Source organism: Kwoniella dejecticola, chromosome 6 (genome assembly GCF_000512565.2).
Source record: "Kwoniella dejecticola CBS 10117 chromosome 6, complete sequence".
Lineage (NCBI taxonomy): Eukaryota > Fungi > Basidiomycota > Tremellomycetes > Tremellales > Cryptococcaceae > Kwoniella > Kwoniella dejecticola.
The window spans coordinates 1,812,512-1,832,062 of NC_089306.1; the positions used below are offsets into that span (position 1 = coordinate 1,812,512).

At 47.2% G+C, this 19,551-nt stretch overlaps 7 protein-coding genes across 7 annotated transcripts; 2 read left to right on the plus strand and 5 right to left on the minus strand.

Moving 5' to 3' along the window:
- Window positions 1-791: 791 nt before the first annotated feature.
- I303_105534 (uncharacterized protein) lies at window positions 792-1,826 on the minus strand (the record flags this gene model as incomplete). Its single annotated transcript, XM_018408318.1, has 1 exon — window positions 792-1,826. One exon carries the CDS (start codon window positions 1,824-1,826, stop codon window positions 792-794), a length of 1,035 nt encoding a protein of 344 aa, XP_018262009.1.
- Window positions 1,827-2,387: 561 nt separating this feature from the next.
- Window positions 2,388-3,645, minus strand: I303_105535 (uncharacterized protein; the record flags this gene model as incomplete). Its single annotated transcript, XM_018408317.1, has 3 exons — window positions 2,388-3,354; window positions 3,429-3,512; window positions 3,626-3,645. The coding sequence occupies 3 exons, from the start codon at window positions 3,643-3,645 to the stop codon at window positions 2,388-2,390; spliced, it is 1,071 nt and encodes a 356-aa protein (XP_018262008.1).
- A 469-nt stretch (window positions 3,646-4,114) lies between these two features.
- I303_105536 (uncharacterized protein) lies at window positions 4,115-4,741 on the minus strand (the record flags this gene model as incomplete). Its single annotated transcript, XM_018408316.1, has 1 exon — window positions 4,115-4,741. One exon carries the CDS (start codon window positions 4,739-4,741, stop codon window positions 4,115-4,117), a length of 627 nt encoding a protein of 208 aa, XP_018262007.1.
- A 934-nt stretch (window positions 4,742-5,675) lies between these two features.
- I303_105537 (uncharacterized protein) lies at window positions 5,676-7,845 on the minus strand (the record flags this gene model as incomplete). Its single annotated transcript, XM_018408314.1, has 3 exons — window positions 5,676-6,663; window positions 6,729-6,797; window positions 6,869-7,845. The coding sequence occupies 3 exons, from the start codon at window positions 7,843-7,845 to the stop codon at window positions 5,676-5,678; spliced, it is 2,034 nt and encodes a 677-aa protein (XP_018262005.1).
- Window positions 7,846-8,369: 524 nt separating this feature from the next.
- Window positions 8,370-10,028, minus strand: I303_105538 (uncharacterized protein; the record flags this gene model as incomplete). Its single annotated transcript, XM_018408313.1, has 6 exons — window positions 8,370-8,655; window positions 8,730-8,860; window positions 8,926-9,212; window positions 9,289-9,400; window positions 9,475-9,739; window positions 9,814-10,028. 6 exons carry the CDS (start codon window positions 10,026-10,028, stop codon window positions 8,370-8,372), a joined length of 1,296 nt encoding a protein of 431 aa, XP_018262004.1.
- A 379-nt stretch (window positions 10,029-10,407) lies between these two features.
- I303_105539 (uncharacterized protein) lies at window positions 10,408-13,111 on the plus strand (the record flags this gene model as incomplete). Its single annotated transcript, XM_018408312.1, has 13 exons — window positions 10,408-10,731; window positions 10,921-11,254; window positions 11,347-11,516; window positions 11,574-11,612; window positions 11,708-11,823; window positions 11,881-11,916; window positions 11,977-12,076; window positions 12,152-12,263; window positions 12,330-12,435; window positions 12,508-12,591; window positions 12,666-12,680; window positions 12,738-12,791; window positions 12,913-13,111. 13 exons carry the CDS (start codon window positions 10,408-10,410, stop codon window positions 13,109-13,111), a joined length of 1,689 nt encoding a protein of 562 aa, XP_018262003.1.
- A 1,456-nt stretch (window positions 13,112-14,567) lies between these two features.
- On the plus strand, window positions 14,568-19,256 carry I303_105540 (uncharacterized protein; the record flags this gene model as incomplete). The annotated part of the gene is made up of 12 exons (XM_065969191.1): window positions 14,568-15,389; window positions 15,455-15,591; window positions 15,666-15,921; window positions 15,995-16,063; window positions 16,130-16,271; window positions 16,353-16,850; window positions 16,909-16,965; window positions 17,026-17,493; window positions 17,554-17,616; window positions 17,677-18,399; window positions 18,458-18,526; window positions 18,586-19,256. 12 exons carry the CDS (start codon window positions 14,568-14,570, stop codon window positions 19,254-19,256), a joined length of 3,975 nt encoding a protein of 1,324 aa, XP_065825263.1.
- Window positions 19,257-19,551: the final 295 nt, after the last annotated feature.

Genomic DNA, 19,551 nt, shown 5'->3' on the forward strand with positions numbered 1-19,551 from the left:
TAATCTATTGTTCTTCTGATTGTCTATATTAAACCGCAGCCAATCAGCCTAATATGTTCACTTTGCTGTTATTATCCGGACGCTTTCTGGTGACCCGCTTGTCAAGGTAGAAAATCGTTGCTCAGTCTTCGAAATCCCCGGGTCGAGTTCGTTATCTTCCTGAAAATATGTTGGCGTCGTCAAGGCCGCAAATGCTATGAATGGTTGCAAGGTTGGCTGTACGGCTTGAAAGGATAGGTTGAATGATGCGATACTGTGACAACGCCAAGAACTCTCTCTCCTTTGATCTTGACTACAGTAGGGTGATCAATGCTTAATATAGTGTGGATATCTGAAACGCGATGAGGAGTGGATGTGAATGCTGCTTGTGGTCGATGATCCTCTTTTGATGTACAGACTATCTGTATGATCCAGTTGGGGTTGAGGTATGCATATAGGTTAAGTGTGTACACAATGACGGTGATCCAATGCTATGCTATGTTGGCATGCTGTGTATCACCCAATACTACTATCATTGGTGTGTTTCAGGTTACTCTTAGATGTAGGAACGAACAACAGAAACACGCGTTCAAAACGCGGGGTAAAGGTAATCTACATGCACGTGGCAAGCTGTGAAGTCGTCTAGACTCCCCCTCTTTCCGTGTAAAGCTATGTGACTTCCGCGATTGCAGGGGCAGAAGAAGGAGAAACATGTCTATTATCTGTCGCCATATGCTTGTCATGGATCACTGATCTATCAGGATGTAAGTAAATTATCGATACCACACCAATTCAAGTCAAAACGAGAACCCTCACCGATCGGTGAAATCTGCCATACCCGAAGCGCTCAAGAGGGTATCCAACTCGCTTGTGATCCAGTCAAGTGAAGGTCGATTATCTGGATCCGCGGCTAGACACCTCGCCATGATATCCTTCAGAATCCCAGATGGTCGAAGGGTTAAATGGGGTCTAGCTTTATTTCGATTCTCCATCGCCCACATGATCCCGCCTAGAGAGTATATATCCGACTTCGTCGTGTACGGCTGTTCGATATTCGATTCCGGAGCGTCGGCACCACCGATCTTGTGGTATGATTCCAAATCGCAAATTATTGCTTGGTCACCGTCGATGAGGACATTCCAAGGCATGAGGTCTTTATGAAGAATGTTCAGCTGATGCAATGCTTCCAAGCCATCAACGATATCTAACATCCAGTTGATCTTTCTTTTGTCGGGGATATTTGTTTTCTTGTCGAACGCTACATCCATCAACGTTGTTTGTCCAAACTTGGTCGTAACAATCCGACCGTCTGGTGTCCTGCCGACCAGCTGAACCAGATGCGGAAGCCCTATTACAACTTTGAGATTCTCGATCTCCTCCACCGAGTGAGGGATCTTGGCATGATGAATCTCCTCACAGTAGTCCACAAGGTCTAAGGATCTGAAAGACTCAGACTCGATAGCCAACTTTGACCTCTTAGAATATTCGCTTCCTACACCATTATCGATATGGTTCAAGTCGAGATCGTAGCCTAGCTGTTTCACGTTGATTTCCAGCTCATCTTGCGTCCACCTCTCAATCTGATTTCCGATGATTCTGGCTCCGGGCCAAGGTACAGGCGGTAAGTCCGCTGTTTGATTGATTACTCTGTCGGAAAAAGTGTTTGGGATTCGAATGACTTCGTAGATAGTGTTGCGATGCTTGATGAGACCACCACGCAGAGTGTATTTCCATTCCAGCCAATCCTGATCTTGAGGTTTAGAATAGCTGAATTGCTCGAAAACGTCATCGCAAGGGGCAGTCTGCTGACTGCGGGCTCTCTCTTGTGGTGTCGAGGGGGAGGACATGTTCTTGTATTTTGATGTTAAGCAACAATTTGATATATGGCTGACTTTCCATCAAATTAGATGCCTAGATCATCCGCAAGGTCGAATTTCGTTAAAAGCGAAAAGAGCTAGTGATATATGTTCAGTGAGAAGAAGAAAAGTAAGGAAAAGAAAGGCTACGCCTGAATGAACGTCTTTGACGAGAGAATCGGAAACAGTATTGAAAATTGATGCTGAGAAGCTTTGATCACTTCTTTCGAAGGGCCAAAGGATGGCTCGGACGACGCAACGAAGGCCCATTCGTCTTTAGCGTGGACAAACAAATCGACAGGACTGTACGGTAAGTTGCGAACAGCCATTTATGCATTCTATCGACCGAGTCCTACTTCAACCCATCACGATGAGCAACCAAGTTGATACCCATCTGACGATGCATGAGGAGTGTATCGAAAGCTAGCTGATCTGAAGTCGCCGTATGTACAAATGAATTCAACTTGATGAAATTCTTTTCTATACAATAAACAGACATCATACAGATGTTCTCACTACCTTGTTTAGATGTCAGATCAACACTGGATGAGCTTAGACGTCAGGGACGAGGTCCTTGGTCTCCTTCATCTGCTCAAGCTCCGCGAGGATATCCTTGAGAGTCGGTCTCTCAGCGGGATTTACGGCCAAGCATGCGGCCATGATATCCTTGAAGATACCGGAAGGTTGTGGGGTAGTGTGATATTTGGGCATATTTCTATTGTCGATCGACCAGAGAAGAGAACCTAATTGATAAACGTCTGATCGAGTATCGTACTTGTTATCGCGAAGGATACATTCGGGGGGAACTTCGAACATGTCATCTTCGCCCGCCTCGAAATCACAAAGAATCGCGTGATCCCTTTCAAAGAGGACGTTGTTGGCACTGAGGTCTTTATGAAGGATTCCCTTTCCGTGTAATTGTTGTAAACCCAGAACAATATCCACTACCCATTGATATGTCCATTCTTCAGGGACGATCATATCCCTATCGATAATCCACTCCGTTACGCTTTGACCGTATCTGATCGTGACCAGTTTATCATCTTCGGTTCTCCCGACGATCTGAAGGACGTAAGGAAGACCTTTGACAGCAAGGAGGTTCCTAACCTCCCCGAGTGAGCCTGGAGTTTTGGCGTAGTGAATCTTTTCATCAGGCTGGACGAGAGGAAGCGATTGAAAGATGGGAGAGTCAATGATAGCTTGCAGGTTTCTGGTTGGTTCTGGCGTGTCGAGAGGTTGACAGTTCTCGTTCATGTCAAGTTCTTGCATTCTTCTTTTGATGTCTTCGGAAGACATGAGTTCGACTCGATCAGCGATGATCAGAGTTCCGGGAGATGATACCACTGGTGGTTCCTCGGCACCGCTCATGACTCGATCAGAGAGGGTATAGGGTATTCGCTTGACTTCGTAGAACGTGCTGTTGTGAATGACGGTTCCGCCTGTTGTAGTGTATGACCATCTTTTGTACCAAGGTACAGCTGACGCGGGCGTATCTGGAGCAGCTTGGAATCCTTGAGATCTACAAAACAGGAAGGTCAGCGACCGAAGGGACCTTCTCTGAGAATCCAGATAACACAGTCCCGCTTGACTAACTCGTAATTAACATCGTGCGAGACAGCTGGCTCATCACCTTGTTTTTCCAAATCCCCCGGGCCCCCAAGGATGCCTTTCAATGGTCTGCTCAAGAGAAGAGAAGCGGCATCAGCACACAGTTCTGGCATTGACAGTCCTGCTCCGCGATAGGCTACCCAATCAGATGTCTTAAGCAGGATCATACCGCAGCCACTCACTCCTGCGTCGGTTCCGTCATTGTGGCAAACGGCAGTACTGTAGATGATTGGTAAAAATCTGATTCCAAATGAAGAAGAGGAGTGTATAGATACTTGCGTTAAACAAACATGTCAACAGAGGATAGACAAGTTTGCTATTGAAAAATGATGGTGGGAAGCTATGGTCGTCTTTTTAGAACCTCCAAAGGATGTCTTGAATCAAATGACAAACGCAAGGTCCCGTGATCTGAGCGTAAACAAATAACTGCGCTCCACAACCATCAAACCGTAAATCTCTGACATTCGTGCATTCACCCTCTCTGTAAGCTGCAATTGACTACAATGTATAGATGTATGGATCAAAGACGCCATTCGCACAATGAGCTATGCATAGTGGTGTAGATACAGTATACTATGCTACTCCTACAGACCATCTATCTACCTTGCCTTTCCTCTATCATTCGTTTGAGCTCTACTACCACCTCGTCCATAGTTGGTCTATCTTGCGGATCAACAGCAAGACACCTCCTCATCACCCCCCTCGAAAATACCTGAAGGCTGTAAAATACGATGGGGTCGGGCATTATTTCGATTCTCGATAGACCACAACACCACCCCAAAACCGTATACATCCATCTTCTCGTTGAATTCCAACTGAATCTTCTGAACGAATTCGGGAGGTCGAATATCAATACTACTATCTCCAGATTTCAAATCGCATATGATCGCACGATTCTTCTCAAAGAGGATATTATTCATTGTCAGGTCTTTATGTATAATCCCTCTTTCATGTAAGCTGGCTAAACCTTGAGCAATATCGAGAATCCACTGGATTTTCTCTTCCTCGCTAAAATTCCATTGTCGAGCTGTGATTTTGTCCGTTATCCACTGTTTCAGATTCTGACCGAATCGTTCCAACACCACTTTTCCATCCGATGTCCTACCTACGATCTGTACTACGTGAGGCACACCCTTGACCTTGAGTAAATTCTCGATTTCCCTGATGGATCTCGGGATTTTCGCATAATGAACCTCAGTGTTAACTTCGATCAAGTCGAGAGATTGGAAGATGGCAGATTTGACGGTAATTCGCGCAGCTTCGATGTCTTCGGGAGTAGACCATGTCCCGTCGTCCATCTGTATCAAATTATTCTCATTCTCTGATTCCTCTCTTTCCTTCTTCCTTGCTTTGACTTGTTCCTCGGTGAGCTCGGTGAGTTGGTTGCCGATAATGAGTAGTCCGGGAGAAGTGGCGTGTGGCAAGAGATTGTAATCGGATTCGTTCAATAATCAATCAGAAAGCGTATTTGGGACCCTCTTGACTTCGTAGAAGATGCCCTTGTGCGAAAGTATTCCACCTTTGGTGATGTCCCAGGCGTCACGGAGTTCATCTTGTTGAGAGTGAGAGGAAGTCTCCGAAATGGTATCGGCTTTGGCTTCGAGTGGATCTTGCGCGCTGCAAAAACAGAGAGAACAATGCAGCTTGAGTACACCAGTGCAAAATCCAGAAATTTAGGACAACTCACTTCTCCTGTTGCTCTGTCATGTTGATGGTAGCTGATAATTTCCTGGTGTGGTACGGTATACTCGAATAACCTTTATGGAGAAAATAAAAGCAAATTCGGTTTGTTGACTGATTGTACACTTCGTAAGTGGGAGATGAAAAACCAACAAGTGGCGAGGGGGTATTGCTGTCTTTGAAGTACTGAACCCCCGCAAACCAGTCGAGAAAAGAAAATTAGTCGTTGACCTAGAAATGAAACAGATTGAAAGCTTTGACCGCACGTTAACAAAATCCAAAGGATGGCTCGAGCCATGTACTGTACTCAAGTACACCCTTCTTTGGCTTGGTTAGGGAACTGAACAACATAGTTTCCATCACGTTTGGTCCTCCCCCATTGCTCCATCACGCTCGGTGTGTCTGCTTTCAATTCGGACGATGACGCACACTCTGCGCCATATACAATCGCCATGCATCATAAGATGTTCTATCTTACAAAAATTTTCGCCTTGACCTATTCAATCATTACCAAGCTATACAAACAGATGCCCTTCTCGAACGTGCGCCCTTTCACTTGTTGGTCGACTCCTGGAGTTTGGCGAGCTGAACTCGAATCTCCGCGATAGAAGGTCTGTCATCCGGGTTGATAGCAAGACAACCGGCCATGATACTCGCAAATTGACCATCCGCCACAAGATTGCGATGGGCTCTTGGCATATTCTTATTCTGGATTGACCATATAAGTGTTCCTAGAGCGTAGATATCCATCTTCTCGTTCCATTCGGTGACGATACCTTGCGCAAGCTCAGGCGAGACTACCAGTACACTGTAAGGATCGCATTCCATATCGCAGATGACCGCGTGGTCCTCTTGATACAGGATGTTGTTGACCGTGAGATCTTTGTGGTAGATTCCTTTTTCGTGTAAAGCTGTGAGACCATCAACGATGTCAATGACCCATTGCACTTTCCTTTCTTCGGATGTTGTAAGTCGACCTTCCTTGTCTACGGCGGGAATATCGATCCAAGAGTTCAGATCTTGACCGAATTTCAACGTCACGAGTTTCCCTTTATCGGATCTTCCTACAAGCTGTATGATGTGAGGGAGACCTTGAACAGCCAGAAGGTTCTTGACTTCCTGAACGGTCTTTGGGGTCTTGGCGTGATGAACAGCAGGATCAACCTGAATGACGGGAAGAGATTGAAAGATTTCGGACGCGACCGTGTCTTGGGATCTTTTGAATTCCTCATCGTCCCACCATCGACCGTCTTCATCTTCGAATACATGCACGTTGAACTCCTTGTCGATCTCGGCTTTTCGATCACCGACCTGTTCGGCGTTCATTTCGTTGATCTGACCCCCATCGATGGAACAGCCTGGAGAAGTGACGTTGGGGAGGACGCTCCAGTCTCTCTCGTTCAGAAGTCGGTCGGACAGTGTGCCGGGAATTCTGCGAATGATTTCGTAGAAGGTATCACTGTAATCAAGAAATCCACCACGATCGGTGTGTGCCCAAGCGTCACACAGACCAGGTTGATACGCAATGACGGGCTCCGAGCTGGGGTTATTGAGCACGATCTTGTCAGCTCTCATGACCTTAGACGTAGATCGGGAAAAACCCACTCTGTTTCAGCATCTTGGTCTTCCCTTGCTGTATCAATGATTACGTCCTCAGATCGAATGACGGCGGTCCTGTTTGTAGGCAGAATAATCAGCGTCATATCAAATACTAGCAAGAGAGTATGAACTTGAAAGCAGCTCACTTCTCGTCAAGCTCTTGCAGGCCAAGCAGAATGGCCTTGAGGTCAGGTCTCTCTTTCGGATCATTCGCCAAACATTTTGACATGACGTGACCAAATGGTCCTCCAGCCTTGAGTACCCGATGAGGTCTAGACATATTTCGGTTCTCGATTGACCACATGAGAATGCCCAAAGCGTATATGTCCATCTTCTCGTTCCATTCTGTGAAATGTCCTTGAGCGAGCTCGGGAGGGATGATGAGTTGGTGATGAGGTCCGGACTCCAGATCGCAAAGGATAGTATGATCATCTTTGAAAAGAACGTTGTTGGTGGTGAGGTCCTTGTGAAGAATGCCCTTTTCGTGAAGATTGGCGAGTCCCCTCACAACATCAATCAACCATCTGATCTTCCATTCTTCGGGTAATTGTACCTTTCGACCGTCAACTAAGGGCCCGATAATCCAGGATGTAAGGTCGGATCCGTATCTCATGGTGACTACTTTTCCCGCTTCTGTCCTCCCAACAAGTTGCAGGAGATGAGATGCACCTTGGACCGCGATTAGATTCTTGATTTCTTGTACGTTCTTGGGAGTTTTAGCATGATGGATATTCGGGTCGACCTCAACGACTGGGAGGGAAGTGAACACATTAGATTTGATGGTATCTTGAGCGATCTTGAAGTCTTTCTCGTCCCACCACCTGCCATCCGCGTCTTCGAATACATCAATTCCGTAAATACTCTTGAGTTCCGTTTTTCTGATAGCGACTTGTTCGGGAGTCATGGGCTGAAGCTGATCTCTGATGATCAGACATCCAGCAGAGGTGGCAGTAGGCAAAATTTTCCAATCTTCAAGGTTCAACAGTCGTTCAGAGAGGGTTCCGGGAACTCTTCGAGTTTCGTAGAAGACACCTCTATGATCCATGTAGCCACCAGATTCAGAGTAACTCCATGAATCGCACAAAACGTCCTCTTCCTCGTGTTCGTGTCCGTCGTGGTCCATGATGTCGTCGCTGTGATTGTAAGCCATATCAGTCCATTATCCCAGCCGTAAATAAGTTTGACTCATTCACTTTTTTGCCCCTGCGGCAGCCGATCCGCCGTTGATCACCTCGACGAGGTTTGCTTTGCTGTTTAACGATAAATCAGCGAACAATAGACATGACTGATGAATTCCGACTCACATTTCTGGTTGAGCTTGCATGTTGTCGGATCCCGTTTGACCGCGCGTTGAGCAGAAAGCAGCAAGTTTTTTGGAGTGAGAAAACCGAGAAAAGACGGAATGATCTGAAAGGCGAAAAGAACCCAGGGAATATGTAATCAATCCTGGGAATTGCTGTTTGTTTGTTTGACGTTGTTCGAGCTGGGTCCGCTTTTTTTTTTCTCCCCTTTTCAGATCCAAAGGAGGTCAATCTGGATCCGACCGCAACCGATTAATTCCTTGTGTGAAAGTGTGAATCATCTAAAAAGTCCAAGAAACGCTTTGTCCACCGCGAACTTGACGGTGTTGCAAATGCATTAAAAGATCTAGCTTCTCGTGACTCCCTCAAAATCCATCAAACCCCACAAGGCGACTTTAGTATCCTTTCCCCCACTCGCTAACCATCTCTCCTTAGGCGGTAAATCATCCACGTCCACCTCGTCTTCATCGCTTTCATCCTCGATGTCTATTGTCGATGCCTCTTCTGCCAAAGACTCTACATTCGCACCCTCCTCGTCCTGTGCGTTGGCAAATGAAAGGGCATGTACTGTCTCTCGATGTGAGGTAAGGGTTCCTAGTGGTTTAAGAGATTGAGCTGAAAAGAGGCGTATCCTATCATACACATCATCGTCAGCTCACCCGGCTCAGGTAGTTCCGCTTCGTGTCGATCTTGCCTTTGGACTCACCTCCCGTCCCAACCTCCAACAGCTACCACCTTCCCACTCGCATTCATAGCCACACACGAATTTCCAATTTGCTTCATTGGGTAATCCTTCATTTTACTCATATCTTCCCTGTTCACCTGCTCCAGTAAGACCTATTTATACCGATCAGCGATTCCGCATCATATGTTACAGGTAGGTATATAAGCACTGTACTCACCTTCTCGAGATCGTATCTGACCAATCTATGATCCGCTGAAACGGTCCAAGCGTATCTAGACTGCTTATCCACATCCATACCCATTATCGCTTCGTTGTGACCCTTTCCCGTCCATCTCAGTGTCCACGGATTGTCCTTTGATGTTGACGGCATTCGAGCATCGTAAAGCTCCGATATACTGTCAAGGGTAGATGTGAAAAGTTCTACTCTGCCGTCTTCGTAGCCTATACTCAGCGTCAGAGTCGAGGTGTCGGGAATATGTCGGAGGTGTATTGACATGACCAGACCTATAGGAGAGAATACGTGATGTCAGCTGTGCCGCCCGACAGGTGCTGACCAGCTGAGGGGATGCGCGACGCTCACCTGACCGTGAGTCTTCCGGTATAACTGAGTCCTTCGTCACCGGCGTGATTTTTGGTTTTACATTGATTGAGGCATGTATTCGCCTCATTGAGGAAAGGTGATATATATCGACCTGGGAATATAGTAGTATCAGCATACTCCTCGTTCCATGGGGTAACAAATAACAGAAGGTGAGAGGTTGCATACCAATTCAGAATCCATCAGACTGGGTACAGCGAGTAGACCTTCCCCTTCTCTCTCTCTCCCCTTTCCTTTGCCTTCCCCATTCTCACCAATCTCATGACTCTCTTTACGCGGTAAAGGCAGGAGCGAGAATCTGCAGAAATTCAATGCGTTGGTCGGCAAGCTCTTGACCACTTCTAAGCCCTTCTTGCTGTTCTCGCCTATACTCGAGGAGATATATGGTTTCTTGAGCGGCTCGTAGATATGGATGATATTATCTCTTCCATGACTACACTCCAGATCAGCTTAGCTGGATTCCGCTACATCGCACACTGGTATGTGGTTTGAAGCTGGAATGCATACCTGATTAGAGATCCGTGCCACTCTTGCAAGCCCAGTATACCGCCCTCGTGAGCTCTCCAATAAGCTATCACCCTCCGCACTTTCAGGTCTAGGATCGTTATATACCCATCTTGGTCGCCTGAGTATAAGAGTGTATTGGATGGGTTGAAGATGACAGTCGACAGGGGCGAGTGGTGAGATCGCAGGAGATGAAAGGGCGGCGGAGGAGAGGGCATGATCTCAGCGAGTCCAATGCATCTGAGTCGCAATACCTTGAGCGACGAGTAGTGGGTCAGCTCCTAGCAGAAATAGAAGTGTTCATGAGGTTCATGCAGGACAAAGCAGCTGTTCGAGCATAGAATTATTCTGACGTATTTCCGCCGGAAGAGATTATTGCAGATCGACTCACGTGGTTTCAGATCCCATTTCGGCGACTAACCTATATTGCGCAGGAGCGGATGAAGTCATCATCCATATTCACAAATTCAAAATCATCAGAGATAGATAAGGAGGTCATCTTACAATTGGCGCAGAGGATTACTTACCAATCACCCAAGATCGCATCACTCAGCTTGACCTGTTTCCATCGCCTCCTTCTCTTCAGGTTTTGACACCATGTCCTCGGTCTCACCCTCACCCACCACCAAATTACTTTTGAACGGCGAATATTTCCCTCAACAGCCCAAACGGCAGAATCAGACCTACTCGACCTTCTCCGACGTCGATCAAAACGGCCATGCGGACGACTACTTTGGCTCTCACTCAGATGGCGAAGGATCATCCAGTATCTCAAAGCCATTCGCCCACCGAAGGGGGAAGGGAATGACGATTGAAGAGGTTCATGCGGGTGGGATCATTAGTGAACATGAGAGGTCCTTGGATTTCGAGGGGATGGGGATACCTATCTCAGAAGACGAAATGAAGAAGTTGCCTAAGAAGGTACGTGCATCGTCATCAGGCTGCTTTTTTGACATATTACATCATCAAATTTGCTGCGTCTTTCTCTACTCCTGCCGTGTGTGTTCCGTCTCCACTATTCCTGCCTCTCGTGATTATGAATTGTCGCAGACTGATCTATTCTCACCAACTCTGCGGGATACTCTTCCACTGATCATATTCCCCTTGTAGGTGAGAGGATACTACGAGTACCTCTCCACCATACATGATCACTACGAAGAAGTGGACGGGCTTCTTTCCGGAACGCTACCTCACGATATCGCTATCTCCTTCTCACCCCAGCGGAACTACATACAACGTATAGGGGATTTGGAAGACGAGATCTCCGGTACACCCGGACGAAGACATAGCGCATGGAAGTTGAAGACTAGTAGGATGGTACGTGATACTCCTCAGCCGGACGCAGAGGAGCGTACCGGTTTATTAGATGGCTTCGGCGGAGGTGGGGGCGGGGGAGGGAGTAAAGAAGAAAAGAGAGAAAGATTAGCCAAGCTAGCTCTGAATGGTATGTTCTAAAAGACTAAAGGGGCTCCTTGACTCCATGTCAATGTCAAGGATCATCAATTATCAGCTAATGCACGGAGTGACGGCCAACAGTGAATACGGTCGCGAATGTTTTGCTTGTCGCTGCGAAAGTCGTAGCTGTACTGTACTCTTCGTCCATATCGTTGACTGCTTCGCTGGTGGATTCGGCGCTGGATTTGTTGAGTACGATGATTATCCTGGGTACGAGTTGGGCTATAGGAGTAAAGAGCGATAAACATAAAGTGAGTCCTTGTTCAGCAGTATTTGGGAGATCCTGGGGCTAACGCGCGTGGTTTTAGTATCCTGCTGGTAAAAGGAGATTCGAGCCGCTAGGTGTAGTGAGTACAAATACTTAAAGACTTGGCATCTTATCGACTTTGTAGTATGGTGAACCAGAGGATGAAGGCTGACATTACCACGACTTGGCTTGCAGCTCATATTTTCCGTTGCAATGATCGCATCTTTCGTGCAGGTATTCATCGAGTCCTTCGAAAGAGCCATCGGTCCTGCTGAAGAAGCAGCAGTCGATCTGAGTTGGCTGGGTATTGGGTGAGTCACACCCGCCTTTTTGAAATGTTGGAATCAGCTGATGCATCCCATCTTCAGAGTCATGCTAGCGACCATTGGTATAAAATCAATTCTGTGAGTCCACCATTTTACAATATTACACCCCTAAGTACCGTTCGCTGACGAAAGCTGTAGATGGGTCTGGTGTTCTCGTATCCCCTCATCCGGCGTTCAGGCCTTAGCTCAAGATGCGGAGAACGATGTGTTTTTCAATATCATGTCTTTAGCTTTCCCTGTAAGCAAACCCCGTTTGACATCTCTTCCGCCTAATGTCCACTTTCCTGTAACGCTAATATTGCGTGACGTTCAGTGGATCGGTTCATTCTTCGCATGGCGCTTGTTGGATCCCATCGGAGGTATGGTCTTGTCGACGTATATCATTGTAGAATGGATCAAAACATTACTGCAGAACTTCGCAAATCGTACGTCATCATCTCTCACCAGCCCGGCATTTGCTTTCACTCACGCATGATTCCATGTTGGCTTAGTCTCCGGTAAATCAGCTTCTCGAGATCAGATTACACGGGTTCTGTATCTCGTCTCAAGATTCAATCCGGTCTTGGAGATTGCAGATGTGGAATGCTATCATATTGGGTGAGGCCAATCTCCGGACGAAGCATCCTCGCCCGATCAATGAAACGCTGATATCGCATTGCGTTGAATCAGGGATGATCTGATTGTTGAGATTGATGTCATATTGCCGAGGACCAGCTCTCTGCATTTCGCTCATGATGTAGGAGAGACTATACAGTGCGTTCAATCTTTCATCTTTCTCGTACACTCGAATAGGATTGAGCTAATTGGAGCTTTTGATCATTATTCAGATGCGTTCTGGAAAGGTCAGCTTTCTGATGCTGTTGGTAGAGACGGTTCAAAATGCTGATCAATATTGATAGTCTGGATGGAGTGATCAGAGCTTACGTGCATTGCGATTACTCGTCTCAGAATCCGTAAGTCCCCTATTTTCACATGTTTCAACCTCTGCCAATATTGACACAATGAAATGAGCGCGGCGGAAAGGAGTCAAGCTGATTAGCACGGCACGCGCACCGTATCCTTTTCTTCCACTAGCCATCAACATACTTCTCGACCAGCTCCACTGCCCGCAAATCAATTACGCCCATCTTCGAACGGATCCAGCGATTCAGGAACACCTACGCCGAGACCTACAAATCATATGCTGACGGCCATTCAAGAAAGAGGGGAAGGAAGAGGCACTTTGTTGAAGGGAGATATACCGGTTGAATCGCCCGGTGAGATCGGTATTTAAGGGCTGTGATGGTCAGAGCTGGTTACGACTAGAAGGATGTGGTGGTTCTGAGGAGATTGTCGTGTGTTGTACTGCGAGCGGAATTTCATTCAACATGACAGATTGAGGGGTTAGTGGAAAAGGCAATGTCGTTTCAAGGGCTATTCTTCGTCAGATGGGATCTGCTGCTTCAATAAAATAATGTACCGAATATCCGATTGGCTGACTTGGAGGTACGAATTCGAAGGAAGGCCCGACTGATCGCTGCAAAATCAAGCTGTGCGGAAAAGTCGGAACGCACTCAACGACATATTCTTCAGGAAGCGCAACATCTCGACCGAGCAAATTGCCCCGGATCTGGACTTGACATCATTGGTCATTCACCACACACCAAAGGCAACGACATATGCATAGGAGCCCGCATATGCATATCGGGACTCACGATCCGAGCTCAGTACCAAAGTCGTTGTCACCTCGTGTTTTCGCGATCGGACTCAGGGTAAATATGGTCGATACGCGGTGGTCAAAGCGTACTTGTTGGACCTGAAGACTCTGCTCTTTTGATTGTCACGCTGGTTTGATCAGGTCGTGAAGGCCGAGATTATCGTAATGATTAGAGTTATTGACGTCGCTGACGATGGCTTTGAGGTCATGCAAAGATGTACATGGACGATGTGAAGAACGAAGAACGTAACAACTTGAAGAGGCTGTGTCAAGGATGAACTGTACGACTTTCCGATGATCCCGACAATTCCCTTTCCTTTCTTACCAGTTTTACACGTTCTGTATATGATCAACGACCCTCCACACACAGACACACAAAGGACGATAGAAGGACCTGACGACGCGTCAAACGAGCGAAAAGAGCGTGACTGATTTTCGATTCCACCATAATGACAGTACACCATCACCATCAAACCCTTTAAACTGTATAGGCAGTTGATCGACAATCTACAGAGTCAACAAGTCGGTGATGATGTTTATCATTCAACGTTATAACTTTTCCTAACGCTATGATATACCTTCCTGAATGTCAACAAGTCAACAAGTACTCGAATCCATGCTAAACAACGCAATGCAATGCTTGTACTCAAACATATACACTGATCACTGACCATCCTATACTCCTCATCATCATCGTTCCTTCTTCCTCTTTTCTCCTCGACCAACGTCTAATGTCTTACGTCCTCTTGTATCTTGTTCCGTGTTCTTGAAGATCATCAAATACCTTCTAACGACGATTAACGTCTTGACGCTCTTTATGATTTAGAGGTACGACTCAACAGACGAAGACGAAACGAACGATAACCATCCACCCATCCTCGCTTTATCTACACTATACACCCAACTCTGCTTGCACTTTCACTTGCTTGACCTTGGTCGACTCCACACTTTGTTTTACTTCTCGATCACTGTCGCTTGTCATCCTTGCTTGCTTACCTACCTTGCGTACTTCTACCGTTGAGAACTCTGCAAAATGGTCAACACCCAACCGAGACTGAACAAGCAGAAGTCCAAGATCCGGCTGAGGTTGGGTCTTGGCTCGCCCGCTCAACCTCAAGTCAAGTCGCAACCCCAACAAAAACAACATTTATCACCCATCCCATCGCCCAATAATCAACACCAATTGTCAAACTCCACATCTACCAGAACATCCGGTATCTCACGCGTTGACTCACGTTCGGCCTTCACATATGATTTCTCCGCTACGCCTTCTCCGCCAAACCACGAGTTCGACACTATCTCCTACAACACCATTTCACCTGAATCTCCATTCTACCAAAACCATTCCAACATCGAAAGCAATTCGACTTTATTGACCTGTTCAGACTCCGAGGACGATGATGATGAGGGCGATAAATACACCCAACGCGCGCAACAAGCTGTGAATGAATGTGGATATCATGTGAACCCAAATCAGATTCGCACAAATGCAGGTGCTTCTCAAGGGCATCATTATCATCACTACCTTCAAGATGAAGAGGAGTACTTGGAGGGACCGGATGATACCCTCGATCCAGCTATAAGCAGTATCACCCCTGGAACAGATGATATTTTCCGCATTAGGGATACGCAATTACAAGAAGGTTTCAAGTTCCTAGAAGAAATCGGGTTCGGCAATTGGGGTTCCGTATGGTCGTGTAAACCGAGATACGCTCATCGGCTCCCGAATCATGGTCCGGGTGATTCGACGTACAGCGTCAACGAACGGGCGATCCTCACGATGGGTAAGAGAAGTGTAATGCTGGGTGGTTGCTCGAAAGTGGCTATCAAACTGGTTCATCGTCGGAGAACTCCCGTAAGTTAGCATTTGACTTCCAGGTGTTGAAAGGTTGTTTGGCTGATGAAGAAGTTTACCGATAGGATGTTGAACAAGGAATTATAGCGGCGAGGGTACGAGCTTTGTGGGGCGAGATGAAGATCCTCAGATCCTTACGACATGAGCCTCACCCGAATATTATCCAGTTTGAGGCATTTGTGATTACTCCTACTTATGCGTTGTGAGTGATCATCCTCCTCACCCTGCTACGCAGTACGGTAGGTTGTGCGGACGGTGCTGAAATAGATCGTTCAGGGTCATAATGCCTCACCTACCACAACTTATTCAAGTTTGCCTAGCACCTCATATTGCGATTCCCTACTTCCGCCAATTGGCTTCGGCTGTCGGGTACTTGCATGAAAGAGGGATAACGCATAACGACATCAAGCCTGCGAATATCTTGATTAGCCACAATGATATCCCGGTATTGGTCGATTTCGGTTTCGCTCAACAGTACGATATGAGCGCAAGAAGTCCTTTCCTGAGTTCTCTTGCGTGGGGTACACCCGAGGTGAGCTGAGTTCTGTACCTCCTGAGACGGTTGGCCACAGAGGGGTCCGCTGATCAAGTCATGACTCATTCAGTACATGGATCCAATACGGGCTCAAGGTTTACCGCACGATGAACGAGCTGCCGACGTTTGGTCTTTGGGCGTAAGTGACTGATCACCACCGATACGGCATTTGGAACTTTAGCTAATTCACTGGTCCGTGGAGTAGATCACGATGTTCGAGTTGCTGATGGGACGGACACCTTTCGAAGAAAGCGCATCGGAAGAATTCCAGACTGCCGATGAGCTGGCCGTATACTACGAGCGGGCCAGACGTGGAACTTGGGTTGGCGAATGGTCTATACCACGAGGTAAGCCTGACCACCCAATTGCACCCGGGCACCCCTTCAAGATAAGTTATCCCAACTGACAGAATCCGTGGACAATGATAGATCTGGAGAATTTGCTTCAGTACATGATCTATCCTGATCCGACTTACCGCATCTCAGCAATGCAAGCATACTATCATGCCGCCCTCAAACCTCAAGCGCCTAGCGTCCTCATCACTCCGGAATTTATTCGAGCCGCAGCTTCTTTCGACGGTTATGATCGCAAAACTGTACCCTTGCCCACAGCACCTCCAGCTGTCTACACTGAAGCGGTTGCGGCTGTCAAAGCAGGTGACGAGAAGAAGAAAAAGCGAAAGACGAAGAAAGACGGGCACCATACTCACAGAGACAAGGATACCACCAGGCACTCCCATCGAGCGACTACACCTGCCCTTGGCGAGTCGATCAAGCAACATACTATAGTCAGCCATACATATCACGCCAAAGACGGTGAGGAGGACAAGGAGAATATCGATGAGAAGGAACAGTTGAGAAAGCTTGTTTTGCGCAAGAGAGAAAGTGAGATCAAGGATAAGGAGGATGAGAATGATGATCCAACTCGTGAGCTCTCTCAGGTGTTCCGGGCGCAAAGAAGTATAAGCTGATAGCTCGCACAAAGCCACGAAAGTACTCAAACCTGCTCGGCCGTTACGAGTAAAGGACTTGGCATTGATAGGTCAGTCATTGGTTCTGATCATCTCGGATGAAACTGAAAAGCTGATCTAATACTGTGCAGCCGATAAGAAAGTGGTTCCACGCACATCAGATTCACAGCTTACCAACCTCTCTCGACCGATTTCCGCTTCAAGTCAAAATACCAATCAAGCTCTTCTCTCCCACGCTACCTCGACTGCTACTTTGAAGGACAAGAGGGTATCGATTTTATCGTCCACTTCGACAATACCCAAGTCAAAGGAAGAGGCGGTACTTCGAACCATGCGTTCACTGGAAGGCACTAGAAAGCTTGTTCATGGTCATGCCGCCGACAAACATGAAAAAGCAAAGGCTGCGGAAGCCCTTGCAGCTATCAGACGACATGCACCTGAACCTCCCCGACCGATATCTCTGGACGCATTGGTGGAGCTGGATTCCAGGAAAGTCGATGATAGACGAAGCTTGGGGCTTGAAAGGGCTGTTACGGTGGATATTCGCGAAGAAGAGGTGGATATCAGGGTCAAAGAAGGTGGTAAAGAGGTTGACACAAGTGAGTCAGCTTTTGATGAATGACCCTTGTTCAGATTCTCAGCTGATCTACCGTAATTAGTTGTGCATTTCAACCATGATGCGGGTAGAATGCCTATGAAACCGGCCGAGCCCATGTCACCTCGTAAGCTGCTCAGCATTGAATGTCCATTTGCATAGCAGCTGATAGACGGAACACGTGTAGCGCGGGAGAAACGTTCATCCGCTAATCGACAACCCACACCGTCGCCTCAGAAAGTCAGACGGAACGGTCGAAAGCCTCAGGCAGAAATGGACACCTTGACTGGAAAGGTGTTCCCTGCATCAGACGACGAATCACCTTTGCCAGAGTTGCGGAACAAAATCCTTGTCGCTGACAAAGAGCAAACAACCAGATACCGGCAAGTGTCAGGTGGTGATCGAATGGAGATCCTCGCATCGTCCCAAGGCGAAAGCGAAGACACTATACATGCTTCATCCACCCAAAAGGAAATTCGCCAATCGATAGACTCTTATGCGTCGACTTCTAGGAGTGGCGGAATCACAAGAACGAAATCTGTGGAAGCTCTTCAGATGGATGACAGGTTAGATAAGATGTCAAGCTGGATCAAATCTGTCGAAAGCATCATTGAGGATGCGCGAAAGGCGATTGCCGAAGGACGAGAACCTCCTCTTCCGATTTTAGCTTTACCTCAGGAGCTCAATGCAAAAGAGGACCAGGAATTGCAGAAACATTTCGGTTTAACACCTGATAAAGCCATTCCATCCCATTTGAGAACATCCTCCATCCAAGTGGAGCCTTCCACGCCGTCCAAGTGGGCGACTACAGGACAAACCGTGGATGTCAAAGAGGCAGAAGCGAAAGTCTTGGCTGCTAACAAGTGGTTGGAGGAACAAGGTAAAAGGAACAAGAAAGAAAGGCCGACTGGTTAGTCAGCTCACTACAGATCTCTGGTGATATGAGCTGACTAAGCGATATTCTCTAGTGTCGCATGTGCTCAAGCTTTTTGGTTCGGAAAAAGAACGACCCGTGTCCGGCTCCCGATCAAACACACGTAAGTTTCATTAATCCCACTATATTATGCTTCGAAGCTGATAGCGTCGCTTGTGACAGCCGACGTCGCTCAACTCGTACCACTGAAGCCACCCGCTACCTCTTCATCTCACGCTCTGAAAGGCGCCCCGTCCATTCCTGCTTTACGCTCGTCGACCACTCGAGGTCTGACCAAAGTGCCTCAACGCAAGTCCGAGTCAAACTTACGGAACTTCAACACTATGCCTACCATTCCTTCACCCTCTTTTGTCGCTGGACCAGAGTACGACCCGCTTTCTATGTCTGACGCAGAGGAAGATGATCTTTCGCCTTCTTCGCCTCGCCGAGTCATGTTCGAGAGCCTCATCGCCAGTCAACCAGGCGTCGTGAGACAAGGTGAAGGGTGGGGATCCCTGTCTTCCGGCAAGGGATTCATGATGGCTGTCAAACCCAGCTCATCGATGGCTTCTCTCCGAGAGAAAGCTAGAGCTTTACTAGGTGATAACAACAATAATGGTAGTAAAGGAGAAAGACACATCACGGATCTATCCAAGCCTGGCGGTACTCAAAAGGTCGAGAAACGATCGTCAAGATTGAACCTCCACGAGACTCAGCCGCCAAGACCCAATACACCTGGAGCGGCTAGTGTGTTGACCCTGAAGACGGGTGAACAGAAGAAGGGGTGGTTGAAATCCTTGAAGGGCGCAATGGGTATGGGAAAGAAGATGGATAAGGTTGAGGAGGGCTTGTGACGTTCTACATTATCTTTGAGAACAGATAAAACAGGTGAAGTGTAAGCGACCCAGGAGGGAAGTAAAGAAAAAGGAGGAGGAAGCGGGGAAAACAAAGGCGAGAGAAGGAAAGAAAAATCACACAACTGTGTACGATTACTGGCTCCACTTGTTTATTTTGATTGAATCTGGTTATCCGCTTGCTTGCTTGTTTACTCATCTTATGGTCTGCTCACATACACTAAACGCTCGTTATTTCTCTTGTTCTGGTCTGATTGTATATAGAAATATAGATTTCGGTATGTCTCGATCCCAA